This window comes from Protobothrops mucrosquamatus, unplaced genomic scaffold, assembly GCF_001527695.2.
Source record: "Protobothrops mucrosquamatus isolate PMUCROS unplaced genomic scaffold, P.Mucros_1.0 scaffold262, whole genome shotgun sequence".
Taxonomy (NCBI): domain Eukaryota; kingdom Metazoa; phylum Chordata; class Lepidosauria; order Squamata; family Viperidae; genus Protobothrops; species Protobothrops mucrosquamatus.
In genome coordinates this window covers 382,792-398,761 of record NW_015386609.1, presented here as the reverse complement: position 1 = coordinate 398,761, position 15,970 = coordinate 382,792, and the positions used below count along the sequence as shown (strand labels likewise).

The window sequence follows — 15,970 nt, the reverse complement described above, 5'->3', positions numbered from 1 at the left end:
ACAAATCAGGCAATCACACCATTATGGCCAACATGTTGACTTTTTTTTTTAACCATATCTGTGGACACCATGGCTAGAAGGATCCAGCTCCAGGTCTTCTTCTGCTGAAAACCAGTGAATAGTCTAGATGGGATGTCCCCCTCAAGTCCTTTTGCTTTCTGGGTTGTTCCGATCACTATAGATCTCCCATTTGCTCAGACACACACACACACACACACACACACACACACACACTCCTAGTAAAAGAAGTAGCCTGCAACTCCTCATACCCTTGTAGATTTCAAAATGAGGATCAGAAACCATTTGCCTGTTTCCTTGCTTGCTTTTTCTCTGTCCCAAATCAGGCTAAGTAGAGTGTGCACCTCAAGATTTGGATCTGTTTACTCGCTTAGTCCAGTTTAGATTATTGCCGATTGATTAATTTATTTATTTATTTATTTATTTAACAGGATTTATATGCCGCCCTTCTCCCCATGGGACTCAGGGCGGCTCACAGCGTATTAAAACATCATACAAAAAATTTCCCCTACTAAAAACCAATTAAAACCCAAATATTGGTAGCTGTGGCTCTTTAAAATCGTTAAAAATTGTCCCTATTTAAAACTCACCCTAGGTCANGCGGAAGGTTAAGAGATCCGGAATCGTCCGGATCTCGGGGGGTAGTTCGTTCCAGAGGGTGGGGGCACCCACAGAGAAGGCCCTCCCCCTGGGGGTCGCCAGCCGACATTGCTTGGCCGACGGCACCCTGAGGAGGCCCGCTCTGTGGGAGCGTACCGGCCTGTGGGAGGGAATCTGCGGCAGAAGATTTGTTTGCTTATCAATTTCCTGTTGTTCCATTTTTCCTTCCCAGGTGTTATTCTTTACATCTTACTGGTGGGGTATCCTCCCTTTTGGGATGAAGATCAGCACAAACTGTACCAACAGATCAAGGCTGGTGCCTACGATGTGAGCAGTGGTTTCTTTTGCTTGGGTTCCCTCCGGCTTACAACCTGCCGGGTTTCACTAGACCAGTGGTTCTCAATCTATGGGTCGGGACCCCATTTGGGGTCGATCGACCATTTCACGGGGGTCGCCAAGCAAGGCTGTCCACCATTTTTTTGTCCGCCATTTTTTCCCCCTTTTCTGGCGGGTGCCTTACCTCCCTTGGGCTGGGCCAGCTGGTGGTCGGCCTGCTCCGTCTCTGCCGCTTGCCAGCTACGCCTCGGCTGGCGCAGGGGGCGGAACCACGCATGTGCGGTGCTCCCGGGCAGGGAAAGTCCTTGACTTACGACCGGTTGGGTAGTCCTCGACTTAAGACCGGTTTAGTCCTCGACTTACGACCGGTTGGGGTCGCGGCATTAAAAAGGTTGAGAACCACTGCACTAGACTACTAATGGCCCAAATAGAAAAGTTCAAAATTTGCTGTTCTTAAAATCAAGAACTGGGCTAATTGTAAGGTCTCCAGTAGGAGCTAAAGTCTCCTTGGGAATGAGTTTCAAAAGGACCAAGGGATCCTTTGCAGGCATTTGTTTCATTCTTCAGTCGATAGCTGTCAGGATAGATAGCTTGGGTTTACACATCACAGTAAGCCCTAATAGGCTGTATTGCATTCAACCAATTATTTATGAAATAAAGAAATCATGATTTACAGCAGGTGCGCCCAGCCTTTTGGCTCGCCTATTACATTGAGCGAAGAATTGTCTTGGGCCTCATATAAAATATGTAATATAGTAAACTATCTCTAAAAAAATATATCACATAATAATGTTAAAAGTTTACAGTCTTGTGACTAGCTGTCCAGGGCCATATGCAGACCATGGGCCACAGGTCGGTCAAACCTGATTTAGAACAATATGTCCATTTTTTCTTTTTTTAAAAATGCCAAATCTGATAACAATGATTCAAATGGAATAAATCATATACATACTTTTTAAAAATATCTATAACTGAATGCCTCATGTTGAATTTTTAACAGCAATGTGTGGATGAAATCTTGGCTCATACCTCAGGTTTCTGTTGATGTCTTTGTGTTACTCTAGTTGGTATTATAAATACCAACTTAATTGACTAGAGAGGACCCTTTTCTTTTAATATTAACATTGTCTTCCTGCAATATCTTCTTCCTTTAGTTTCCTTCCCCTGAATGGGACACAGTCACTCCTGAAGCAAAAAACCTCATAAACCAGATGCTAACCATCAACCCTACAAAGAGAATCACAGCACATGAAGCTCTGAAGCATCCATGGGTCTGCGTAAGTATGATTGCACCATCCTTCTGGCTTAGATTCAACCTATTTGCCCAAACATTGTTAAAGGAATCCCAAGCTTCCTTGTTTAGTTCCCTTAGAGATTCTAAAATAGTTACACCTTCTAAGATAGGATATTAGCAAAATGATGATAAGGATGCACAAGCTTCCAAAAAGCTTTCATGAGAGTACCTCCACTGAGTAGATGTTTTCAAATAACCTCATTTATAAAACTGCTGTCAACTGCACTGTTTTGAGTATTCTGTGGCAAGCTGACTCAAAGAACTTGGATGATCCAAGAAGGATCCACTGAGGTTAACTTAGATGGGGATGATCCAGGAAGGACCCACTGAGCCACAAGGAGGTCCACTGCTGCTCTCTCTCCCCCTTCCCCCCCCCTTAAGGTTAGTTTGGGCTAACCTTATTGCTAGTGACAGCAGTGATCCTCTGCAAGAAGTTGTTCTAAATATGTGGCTATAGGGCACGGGTGTCAAACTCGATCGCGTCACGTGACGTGTCGTGATGTATCGCAATGTTTTTTGCCTTTGCGGAGTCGGGATGGGCGTGGCCTGCGTGTGACACATCCGGCCCATGGGCTGCCAGTTTAACACTCCTGCTATAGGGGATCTGCAGAACAACGGGTTGCGTTGATGCTATGGAAACTGCCTGAGTAGGCAGATACTACAACCACCTTTTGTTGGGTTGCTTCAAGGACCTCCTTAGCATAGTGCATTCAGTACAGCTAACTGGTCCCTAAGTTGTTTTAGAAACCTGCAGGCCAGGAAGGCAGCAGGGTCTATCTCTGTTTCCCCACAAACGCAATTCACCCTGCCTTTATGTTGACTTCCCCGGTCTCCCCTCCCTCTTTTCCTGCATGCACTTTTTTTTAATCCCAGCCAAACGCTTTAGACCAGTGATGGCAAACCTTTTAGAGACCAAGTGCCCAAACTGCAACCCAAAACCCACTTATGTATCATCGGGTGCCGGGTGGGTGTGGCCCATTGGGTGGGCGTGGCCCAGTGGGTGGGCGTGGCTGCAGTGGTAACGGCAGACTGTGTGGGACTAAAAAGTTCAATCAATCAATTCCAACTTTGCGAGATCTTTTTTTTCCCTGGGAGAAATTGATTGATTGATTGAACCTTTTTTTTTTGCACACGGCGGCGGAGGCCTAAAGCTTAAAGGTTTTATAAAACTCAGCTGAAGGCCTAGGACTGGGGCGACGGCACATGTGCCCACAGAGAGGGCTCTGCTTGCCACCTGTGGCACGCGTGCCATAGGTTCGCCACCACAACTTTAGACTTTTTCACTTGGCTTCCCTATCTTACCCTCATGCCTTCTAATATTCTTTTTTGCAGCAACGTTCGACAGTGGCCTCCATGATGCACAGGCAGGAGACTGTAGAGTGTCTGAAAAAGTTCAACGCAAGAAGGAAGCTCAAGGTAAGTGGTTTAAGGGGCTATGAAGGTGGAAATGCATAAGGCCTGAATCTCTCTCTATTTAACATGCAAGGCAAGTACAACTTTAGAGCAGATGTTTCAGCCCTGATTTCCAATTCAAAGCCAGTCTCAACACACAAAAATTAGACTGAATGCATTGGTTAGCAGTTGATGTCACTGATGCAAGGTTGCATCTAGCATATAGGGACACCCCCTGTCCCCCAAATGTGTCGACTTCCCCTATCTTTACTCGACACACGAAGACCTTAGTCTCCAATGTCGCTTGGCTCCACCAGAGCAAGCAGATGATGAACAAACAGACAGTAGTTAGAGTTGTATTGTGTGAGAAAGGCTGCGAAGACTCAAGCTGTTCTTTCTCTTAGCCATGTTTCCATCAGAGCAGGAAGGATTAAGGCTGGGAAAAGACAAGATTGTCCTTTGTGATCGGCTGAAGATGAAGGAGCTTCCTGGGAATCTCTGTAGAGTAGGTTAAATGAAATGAAGGAGGAACATCCATCCTCTAAGGAGGAAATGGTCTGTTCATAGCTCAGGAAATAATGTCTATGTGATGGTCCCACCATTATGTTTTTGCTCTATACCAGGATGTCCAACTTTGGCCACTTTAAGGCTTGTGGACTTCAATTCCCAGAATTCTCCAACAATAACACTTAGAGTTATGTACTGCTTCATAATGCTTTACAGGACTCTCTAATACAGTGGTTCTCAACCTGTGGGTCGGGACCCCATTTGGGGTCGATCAACCATTTCATGGGGGTCGCCAAACAAGGCTGTCTGCCATTTTTTTTGTCCGCCATTTTTTTCCCCCTTTTCCAGCGGGTGCCTTACCTCCCTTGGGCTGGGCCAGCTGGTGGTCGGCCTGCTCCGTCTCTGCCGCTTGCCAGCTACGCCTCGGCCGGCGCAGGGGGCGGAACCACGCATGCGCGGCGCTCCCGGGCAGGGAAAGTCCTCGACTTACGACTGGTTGGGTAGTCTTCGACTTACGACCGGTTTAGTCCTCGACTTACGACCAGTTGGGGTCGTGGCATTAAAAAGGTTGAGAACCACTGCTCTAATACTTTACAGAGTCAGCCTCTTGCCCCCAACAATCTGGGTCCTCATTTTATTAACTCCGAAGGATGGAAAGCTGAGTCAAATTTGAGCCGGTCAGAATCGAATTCCTGGCATTGAGTCTGGCTGTGGCATTTTGGAAGTTGAAGTCCACAGGTCTTAAAGTGGCCAAGGCTGGACACCACTGTTTCATACAGTATATTCATATGGTGGGAAACAAGTCAATGTGACATTTGACACACACAATAAACCAGAGATGAAGTTTATGGAACATTTAAGTTAGCAAGAGAAGCTGCTTTCTGTCTTTGCTTCAGTTCCTTGGTTTTAAAATCAAATTAAGACTCTTTGCTCCTGCTCTGGATGAGAAAGGCATTAGAGAGGCAAAAAAAAAATGATTATGCTTCAGAACATGTTAGAGATAATTTTGAAATTTGCCCCAAAGTTTAGACATCTGTTTCTTTTCTAAAAACAACCTATTTCTCATTACAATGCACTCATTCCTTAATAATTCCATGTCTGTTACACATTATTTCACCTATATTCCATCGTACTGGAAAACTGTATAGTATTACAATGGGCAGCGTTTATCTTCTGTACATTCTCCAGGCCTCATACTAATTGATACGATTTATTTGACAAGATGTCTTTCACCTTCCAAGCATGGCAAAAGTTAGCTATAATGAAAAGAAATGGAATTATTTCATTTTTGCCCAACAGCATGTTATCTACATTAATCTTTTTCTGCAAAGATTTGAATGTTAATCAACAAGCCACTTCAGAAAACCGTCATTAAATCAGTAGTTCTTCTTAGCAATTAGGGAGATTTTTCTGCTATTCTCCAATGAATTAAATTTTAGTTGCCTCAAAGTTTGCATTTGTTAACAATAAACCTTCCAAAAGACAAGTGGCAACAGCCAGCTTGTACTGTCTTCTTAATACTAGTTTCAGGGATGGTGTTGTTATCTAAGTGGACTGTAGCTGGGATAATGAAAAAGACAAAGGGCAGAATATTTGGTTAATGTGTTGAATATGGTGGGCCACTGTTTGAGCCCCCATTTCCTGGGAAGGTCAGCAGGAGATTTTAGGCAAAATTCCTATTATTCCAGCTTGACTTTGCTCAGAGATCTATTATGAATAGAATAGAAGAGAAGAGAAGAGAAGAGAAGAGAAGAGAAGAGAAGAGAAGAGAAGAGAAGAGAAGAGAAGAGAAGAGAAGAGAAGAGAATGGAAGAATGGAATGGAATGGAATGGAATGGAATAGAATAGAATAGAATAGAATAGAATAGAATAGAATAGAGTAGAACAGAATAGAATAGGAATGTTGAATAGAATAGGAATGTTGAATAGAATAGAATAGAATAGAATAGAATAGAATAGAATAGAATAGAATAGAATAGAATAGGACAAAACAGAACAGAATAGAATAGGAATGTTGAATAGAATAGAATAGAATAGAATAGAATAGAATAGAATAGAATAGAATAGAATAGAATAGGAATGTTGAATAGAATAGAATAGGAATGTTGAATAGAATAGAATAGAATAGGAATGTTGAATAGAATAGAATAGAATAGAATAGAATAGAATAGAATAGAATAGAATAGAATAGAATAGAATAGAATAGAATAGAATAGAATAGAATAGAGAATGGAAGAATAGAATAGAATAGAATAGAATAGAATAGAATAGAATAGAATACTTTAGTGTCACTTTAAATGTACACTAATCGACATACGTTAAAATGAAATTTTGTTGCATACAACTCTCAAAAGGGTCACCATCTCCAATATACACTACATAAATATGATAAGAAAAATTGCATATACCCTCTTACCCACACACACTCTATGACACAGAGAAACAACACAATCTAGTTCGGATGCATACATGTAAATGGCAAGAAAAACGAATCTTGCGAGTTTCCTGGACGGATGGCATAGGGAACAAAGCTATTACAGAATCTGGTAGTCCTGCTGGAAGTACTTTGAAACCTCCTCCCAGACGGGAGCAACAGAAACCGACCGTGAAGTGGGTGGGTGAGGTCTCTAACAATGCTTCAAGTTCTAAGCACACACCGCTTGTAAGCAGTATCCTGAATAAAGGGAAGCCAGCTTCCTATAATTCCTATATACATTTCCTATAATTTGATGCATTGCTTATTCTTCGTTTATGCAAAACATATACTTCTCTCTTTCTTTCTTTCTTGTGTTTAAAATTCCTTCAAGAATTTCCTTTGTACGTCTATTTACTTTTTTCTGCTTTCTTCCTTTTAGGGTGCCATTCTTACTACTATGTTGGCAACAAGAAACTTTTCAGGTGAGAAATGCTTTGCTTAATAACAAGTCAGAATTTAAAAAAAACACACACCTCAGTGCTTTCCATACGTCCTTTAATTAAAACAAAGCAAGCAAAAAGAAATTCTTCTAAACCACTATTATTTAGCCTCAGTCTCAGGAGGTGACCTTCATCCCTTTTCTCTTAATACTCTGTGTTCTTTGGGCATGGCTGTATTATCATCAGAAAGGTTAAACTGGGACCAGAGGTAGGGCCCAAACTTAATTTATTTCTGCTGAAAGGGTATCATCGGTGATTTAAAAGGCGGCGGGGCGGGGGGGGGGAGAAATCCTGAATGGCCATTCAACAAGCTTGCTTTCATAAGCCCTGCCAAACTTCCTGTGGACCTGTTCTTCTCCTTTGTTGTCCTAAATAAATGAAGCCAAAGTCTTTGGATTCAATGCTTTAGCACTGGGATACCCATCCGTGCAGCCTTTCTGTGTGGCTTCGTCTGCCCTCCCCCCCCTCAACTGCCCTCAATTATATTTCTCAGGTTGCTCCTTACATCTAGCTAACCTAGCTTGATTTGCAGTTTCATCCTGACTCTGCCCCAGAACTTTCAGGAGTTGCTTGCAAATTTCCCCAGAGTCCTTTTCCTCTGCCTCTGAAACGGTCCTCTTTATGCTACAACTGTTTTTGGTTTAAGTAGGGCAGGGTTCCTAGGTCAGTGGTGGCGAACCTATGGCACACGTACCAGAGGTGGCACTCAGAGCCCTCTCTGTGGGCACGCGTGCCATGTCCTGGAGATGGCAACCGTCCCTCTTCAACCAGCCGCCCGCTAACTCACCAAGGTCCCACATGGCCAGATGCATCCCAGCACAGCTGGTTTCCCTCCCCCAGCCCTGCCACGCCTTGTCTCGCCTCACCCCACAGTACGAGCCTCCTGCCCACCGCCTCATCTGCCAGAGACCCCCTGTCCGGCCCCCACAGGCATCCCTCCCCACAAGCAACATCGAGGTGACCACATCCACCTTGGCCACACCCACCCAGTCTGCCTTAACCACCACAACCACGCGCACCCAGTGGGCCACGCCCATCTGGCACCCAGTGATAAATAAGTGGGTTTTGGGTTGCAGTTTGGGCACTCGGTCTCCAAAAGGTTTGCCATCACTGCCCTAAGTTGTTTCCTTAGCTTTTCCTGGAGTGGTTGAGTGGGTGGGTAGGTGGGTGGGGAATCTAATAAAGGGGAAACCTTAAAAAGGCACATGCTTTGGACTAGAGCGCATTAATTCTTTGAGTTGGCTTTGCCTGGGGATGCAGAGTTGCAGTGTGCTTGTTCCATCCTGTGGGTCGTAGTTCACAATGGACATCCATCCAGGAAACATTTTCTAAAAAAGGAAAGTACTTTTCTCACTATAGGAAATGAGTTGCTTTTCCTGCCAAAAGGAAAAAAGGAAACGAACGCACCTGATTTCTTTAAAAAAACAAAAAAAGGGTGAAAGATGGCTGAGTAGATGCCTCAAGCGGTAGTCCACCCCTACTGTCGTCTCTCCTTCCTTGCTCACCTGCGGGGTTTCTTTTCCCATCACTGTTCATGGGCCTAATCAAAGCCCTATGAATTTTCCAGCAAATCGCGGCGCAATCCATGTTCTGCACCTAGAAAACTCCAATTCTGCAGCTAGCAGGGGTTGTAAAGGCCTATTAGTTCTAGATAAGGATATACTGTGCTATCATCGACAACGAGAATTGGTTTTATCTAATTCAGGATGCAGGAATTTTCTGGGCAAAAAGGGTGTGTTGATGGACAAAGTGACTGACTGGGAAGCGGTGGCGTTTTGAAGACATTGAGGAAGAAGAGGGAAGATGGGCAAAGATGTTGAAAGAAGCAGTGATCTTCAGCAATAAATAAATAAATCTCAAACTTTTTGTTCTCCTAGCCTGTTGCTAGCTGGGGGATTGATGGTATCTCCTGGAATTATAGCTGGGTAAACTACTGAATCTTAATGGCAGCCTGATCCTCCCAGCTGGAAAACAGGTGATGGCTACAAGGCACCTGTGTTCTGCCCTAAGTTTCTTTTACTTCTTCCTAAGTAATTTTATGGTGATTGCCAAATTCCATAAACATTTCTGGCATCACAGAATTACTGAGTATTTTCTGGTTTTGAGGCATTCCAACTTGGCATTTAAGCATTTCTTGCCAAGTGATTCTTCCATTGGGAGGTTCAGAATCATAGTGGAGGAAACCCCAGAAGTGGAAAAATGATGATTACTGTGATTTAATACACCAGTGAGGCTTAGGAAGCCAGCAGCAGAAGAGGTGCATGGCTCCCATACTGCATTCCATGCGTTAGCAACTCTCTAGGAATTCTCGACCCCCAAGTTAGGACTTCTTTAATGTTCAGCAGACCTTCCTCATTCCAGCTGCATTTGATTAATCCTGGTCCTGCGGAAGCCTTTCCTAGCCATCAAGCCTTCCAGGACTCAATAGCAGAATGAGTACTTTAGAGCATCTTCAAAAGTGATGAACCTAAAACCTGGATCCAAGGTTCCCCTACAGCTGATGGGCTTCCGGTGCAGAGAAAGAAGATAATAACTCTTGATTCTGATGAAAAAGATCCATGGATTGTGTAAAAGTGAATGCACGTTTGCTACCAGTAGTCATGCCTCTTCATCTCAACTTTTAACTCTAATCTTGTTCTGCTTCCTTTGTCTCCTTTCTTTCCCCATCTGTCTTTCCCTCTGCCTTTTCTTTCTCTTTCTCTCTGTGCCTCCACTCTTCTCTAACTCTTTCCCCCCATCCCTTTTCCTACTTGCTGTCCTTTATTTCTTTGTTTTCCACTCTGGTGCTAACAGTGGGCAGACAGACCACCGCTCCTGCTACCATGTCTGCAGCAGCAGCAGCCTCCGGTGCCACCATTGGGTTGGTGGAGCAAGGTAGACGTGTCCGGAAGAGACCCTCCTCACTTTCCCCTCTTCTCATTTTGAAATCTTGAGCGCATGTTGTGTCATTCATCCAAAGCACTTCATCCCACCCGGTTGTAAGATACCAGGGCTAGCCGCTTCACCGCCACAGAGCCCAAACGCGAGGGCCACCTCTGTAGAAGTCTGTCTGTTAGTGGTGTCCGTTCTGTCTCACTCCATTAAGTCGTGATTAGAAATGGTCGTGAAAGCGTTACAGGAAGGGATTGAAATCAACTAAATGTAAAAGTTGCAAGTCAGCCCTATCTCCAGACCCTGAATGAAGCAGAGTGGAAGTTGCAGACCAATGACAAGAACAGGAGATGCGAGCTTTGCAGCTTAAGTAGTGGTGGTGTAGCTAGAGGTTGAGGGTCTGGTGGGTGGATATTATTTTAGCGTATTTTTTTTTTTTGAAAATATATTATCATATATTATTAAATACCACCTGAGGCTATTACTCTAACAACAAATATCCAATAGAAAATGGAAACCATGAAGAACAGTGGCAGTCTTAATGAAAGGAGAAGTGGTGACTGCCAGGTGAATCCATCCTTACTTGTGAGGTGTTTGGTGAGATTGTGAGACGTTGCACATGATTTCTCATCAAAAATTACTAAGTTGCTCTTCATGATTGAAACTAAATAGTCTATTGCAGGGATGTTGCAAATGCTATAAGTTCAGGCTGGTTGCCAAATGCCCAAAATGTAATCCCGTGAGGCCCTCCGCCCATCAGAACTTTGAATTCGGGTCATAAATAGTTCTGGAAAGGTCCATCATAACTCTGAACGATCGCTAAACGATCGGTCGTAAGTCAAGAATTACCTTTAAAGATAAAAAGACACTGTAACAGCATGTAACCCAGGTTGCCCTAGTTCAGGGGTAGGCAACCTTGGCTCTTTTATGACTCGTGGACTTCAACTCCCAGAATTCCTGAGCCGACTGGCTCAGGAATTCTGGGAGTTGAAGTCCACGAGTCATAAAAGAGCCAAGGTTGCCTATCCCTGCCCTAGTTAAATCAATAACCCCTCAAAGACCAGTGGAGCTTGCCTTATCTCCTGGCCCAAATGTCTGGAGGAAGAGACAGGTCTTCAGAACCTTGAGATGAACTGTCAAGTCCATTAAAGCTGAAGTACTTGCTAAAGAATACATATGCATCTTTTTACCTGCATGCAGAATTCAGATATATTAATATTTCTTAACATAGCTCTTTTCCAGTCATGAATACAACAATGAACCTCCTCCAATGTCATTTAACCCTGGCAAAAAAAATTGATCGATTCTTTCATAAACAACCAACCAACAAATTGATTTTTACACTTCGATAGGAATTTTGGAGCATTGCCCACTTCGCTGCCTGACCAGTCTCTTTGATTTGGAGCTTAGGCATTTGAAACGCAGAAGGAAGGATATTCATTTCCGCTCTTGCTTTGCTGATTATTTGTGATGAGTTGGGAGTTAAATTCTTTCCCCCCAAAAGATTGCTGCTTGCTCAGTTGAACCTGTTCGTGCTAATAAAAATATGCACTACACGAGCTGGGCTATAACAGTGCAAAATCCATGTATCACTGCGGATTTGATCTTTGTTTCATAGCTTGACTTTTTCTGGAGTTTAATTTTTGCATGAGTAGGATGATGAGAATTACCTTTTTTTCCCCCTGTTGAAATCAGGCACGACTCTGGTGGAGATGTTCTCCTTTGCTAAAGAGAACTGTAACTTTATAGATCAGGCTTATTTTGTTAGCATGCAGAAAATGTAGACCAGCCCTTTCCAGGAGATCATTCTGCTCCCTGTTCTGCTGTTTAAAATCTTAAACCTTAAAACAAATCTGTGTTATCTCAGGAAACAAACTAATTATGCTTACCTCTACCATCATCTGAAATCCTCACCATGGTTTGAAATTAGGCTCCTATAACTTTCAGACATCATGGACCTTAGCTGATTAGGAATTCATGGAGCTGAGTACTAAAACATCTAGAGCAGGGGTTCCCACGCTGGCTGAGGAATTCTTGGAACTGAAGTCCACACATCTTAAAATTGCCAAGATTGGGAACCCCTGATCTAGAGACACCAGGCTAGAGAAGGCCTTATGATCATCTTGATGGCTAGGCACTGGTTTCAATTGATAAAAATACATCATTAGGCTTTTCCGTTCATGAAATATGCAGTGAAAGGGACTGTGCTGTCCTTTGACTAGCGGTGTGCAGCTCAGCCATAAATTAACCTTGGATAGGTTAATATATTTCTGATTCAATACTCTAGTAGGGCTATGAAAGCAAAACGGGTTATGAATGGTTACGAAGACAATGCACTAAGTGAAGGATTCTTAGTAGTTTTCTGTTATGGATAAGAGGAAAACATGGATGAACTATTAGAAAAACATAGGAGGACTAGAAACCAAAAACTGGAGCATACTTGATGCTCGTAAAGAGGGGAAGATGTACATCTGAAGATGGAGTGCAGCTTAGAGTGAAGAAAACAGGTGAGGCTGGTTGCTTTAGAGCAGGGGTAGTCAACCTTGGCTCTTTTATGACTTGTGGACTTCAACTCCCAGAATTCCTGAGCCAGCGATGCTGGCTCAGGAATTCTGGGAGTTGAAGTCCACGAGTCATAAAAGAGCCAAGGTTGACTACCCCTGCTTTAGAGTAAGGGGTTTAGATCCAGGAGCACGCCTTTCTTCCATATCTAATCCATCCAGACGGTTCTTGAGGCATGCCAGCGTAAGTTTCCCTTGATGCTTTATTCATGCCAGAACTTCTTGTTGCTTGGTGTAGTCACAGGTTTGTCTGTACCCCCTCCCCCCAGTTTTGTGATAGTGTGAAAATGGTAAATGGTGCATGGAATTTGTGTAGCCCTGGTGCATGCTTTGAGCCTTGAATAGAAGAATTAGAAGTAATTCTTCTCAGACAGCAGACAAGTGCTTCTGATGTGCTGAAACTGGCTGATGTGCATGCAGGATGGATAGCTCTATACGGTAGCAGTAATTTGACTGGCCTAAGCTAATGTTGAGTTAACGTCGTTCTGAAAACCCACCTTAAGATTTCAGGCTGGGGAGGAAAAAAAGAGAAAGAAGCAAAAGAGAAAATTTCGTTACTGCATTGCCTGTCTCCTTGATTTTGTATGCCAGTTCTTTAAAGCGAAGTATCCTACTGCTTTGTGCCTTTTCTGCAGTGTAAAAGCCGTACATTATATTCTTCTCCAACCTTCTCCAACCCAGGTCTTTTCATGTATTGGACCAACTCCCTTAATTTAAATGAAGGAAAGTCACAAAGGCTCATTTTTGGATTGAACTTAAAACTGCCTTTTGTAAGATGCAGAAAAGGCTTAATAAGTAGGTTTTCTGTTTGGGAACAGTTATAATTATTCCATTCGGATTCTTCCACTCTGCCTTATATGTAAGCATCTACAGCTACCGCTGCTACATAATCACCAGTAACATCTTTTATTATTGTCATCTCAGCAAATTGCCTCTGCAAGGATTTTAGATATTTTAAAGCTCTTGAGTCTTCTTGTTCACCCTTTATTCTCAGTTATTATTTAAAGCTGCATCGCGTATTGCAGATTTTTGCTTTCCGTGATATTTCAGCCTTGTTTCTCTAATTTAGCGCCTTCTTCTAAAATTGAAATTCAAGAATATGTTACTCAGCTGATAATTGATAATGGTTTTTCTAATGCTGAAGATGAAATACCGTAGCCCAGTATTTCTCAACCATATCAACTTTAAGATGTGTGGACTTCAACTTCAGATAATAAGTAATAGCTGACTGGGGAATTTTGGGGATTGAAGTCCAAATGTCTTGAAATTGCCAAGGTTGAGAAACACTGCCGTAGCCAGTTCCTCATTTGCAGAGCGAAAGAGAGAGACACAGCACTGAGGCTATTCCAACACAATGTTTTGAAATGCATTCGGTCCTCTAATTCTCAGGTGTATTATTACTCTCAAGCTTCCTGATTCTACAAGAATAGTTTGATGATTACTATGTGCCTTCTCCTGTTGCCCTCTGTCTATTAGAAGATATTATAAAATATTGCTGTCAAACTTTGGACATGATATAGAGACTACTATAGTGACTAAAATGCCTATATTCAAGAAACATCAATGGTTCTTGATCCTTTTCCTATCATGATTTTTTTCCCTTCCAAATTCTGAGCAATGCAAGATTTTTACTGGATTCATACAATTGCCAGCACAAGAGATGTTGACTTTTTCTTGCGACAGAGTTGTTGCCATGGCCCATTTCATTTAGTTATCATTTAATCTATTTTATTTTGCTTCCATACTTTGTAGTGTATACTTCCTATTCACCACCCAGAATCACTTTTTGAGAGATGGGTGGCCATGTGCACTTTTTAAAGTTCCTTTGGATATCCAAAGAAACTGTGGGCACTTAAAATGGATGGATGGATGGATGGATGGATGGATGGATGGATGGATGGATAGATAGATAGATAGATAGATAGATAGATAGATAGATAGATAGATAGATAGATAGATAGATAGATACTATTTCTCATGCTATCACCTTAGTATAAAAATGGGCAAAGTAAGATCAATAAGGGAAAGGTAGAAACATTCATTGGAAAGGTGGTGGAAGGAAAAAAAACAAAACTAAAACTCTTCCAACGTTGGTACAGAAAAGAGAGAGGTCTACAACAAATGCTGAAGGGTGCTTGACAGTGTTTGGAGGAGATAGTTCCAAACTGCAGATGGCCACAAGCAAGGCTTGCCTGCAAGTGATGAAAGAGCAAGACCTCTTTGATGACCTCAGCAATCCATAAGTTTGTAATGGTGATGGGTGGTTTGTCCAGATTTTTTAGGGTCTTATATGCACCTTGAGTCTGGCTTAATAGCTCCTTGGCAGCCAATATTGCAGTTGCTTCAGTTATGCACATAGCTGGATGTCCCACTCAACACCTTGACCGCTGCATTATGCAACAGCTGAAGCTCATGGACCAAGTCCAAGGAAAATATCTTCATTTAAAACAGGGGTAGTCAACCTTGGCTCTTTTATGACTCGTGGACTTCAACTCCCAGAATTCCTGAGCCAGCCATGCTGAGGGGAAAGGGAGAGGTTTCCAAGCTGAGCCATACTGGTTGAGGAATTCTGGGAGTTGAAGTCCACGAGTCATGAGGGGGGCATAGTTCCCCCATGCTGGCTCAGAAATTCTGGGAGTTGAAGTCCACCAGTCATAAAAGGGCCATGTTTGAAGACCCCTGGTTTAAATATTTAAATATTTTTTCCTCACGGTCACGTGATCAAAATCCAGGCATTTGGGCAAGGGTAGGCAACCTTGGCTCTTTTATGACTCGTGGACTTCAACTCCCAGAATTCCTGAGCCAGCCATGCTGAGGGGAAAGAGAGAGATTTTCATACTTAGCCATGCTGGCTCAGGAATTCTGGGAGTTGAAGTCCACGAGTCATAAAAGAGCCAAGGTTGACTACCCCTGATTTAAAATACCGATTTACTGACATAACTTCTGACGAAATCAAGATAACTATGATAATATTCTACCTCCTCCTGATGGGATGAGGAGAAAGTCATCTTGTGTATTTTCCAAGTACTCTATGACAGGGCTTTTCAATCTTTTCACCCATTGGTGAATATGGCAACATCCGAGTACCACCAGTCGCCTAGCAAGGGGTCAAAAACTTGATGACCAAAAAAAAAAGGGAAAAAGTGATAAAGTACAGGTAGTCCTCGACTTGCAACAGTTCACTTAGTGACTGTTCGAAGTTACAATGGCACTGAAAAAAAGCCCCCCAAGCCACAGCCGAGCAAGACACCTGCCTGCCCGCCCGGCGGCGCTCTTCCTCCTGTCCGAGGTTTTCATTGTTGTGAGCATTTCTGTTGAGGATTGGCAGCGGGGGTGGGGTGGGGGGTGTTTGGTTTTTATTCCCCCCGTCTGCTGGGTGGTTGCAGCAGGTTTTGGTCCCTTCACATGACCCTGGGACACTGTGACCGTCATAAATATGAATCAGTTGCCAAGCATCTGAATGTAAATCACAAGA

General features: G+C 43.1%; 1 protein-coding gene across 1 annotated transcript in view; it reads left to right on the top strand.

Moving 5' to 3' along the window:
* The window catches only part of CAMK2B (calcium/calmodulin dependent protein kinase II beta), a 176,458-nt gene that overhangs the window by 125,590 nt on the left and 34,898 nt on the right, over positions 1-15,970 (top strand). Inside the window, exons 9-12 of the mRNA XM_029283886.1 lie at positions 851-945; positions 2,109-2,231; positions 3,581-3,664; positions 7,003-7,045. Of these exons, the coding sequence (XP_029139719.1) occupies positions 851-945; positions 2,109-2,231; positions 3,581-3,664; positions 7,003-7,045 (345 nt within the window). The remainder of the gene's footprint in view (positions 1-850; positions 946-2,108; positions 2,232-3,580; positions 3,665-7,002; positions 7,046-15,970) is intronic.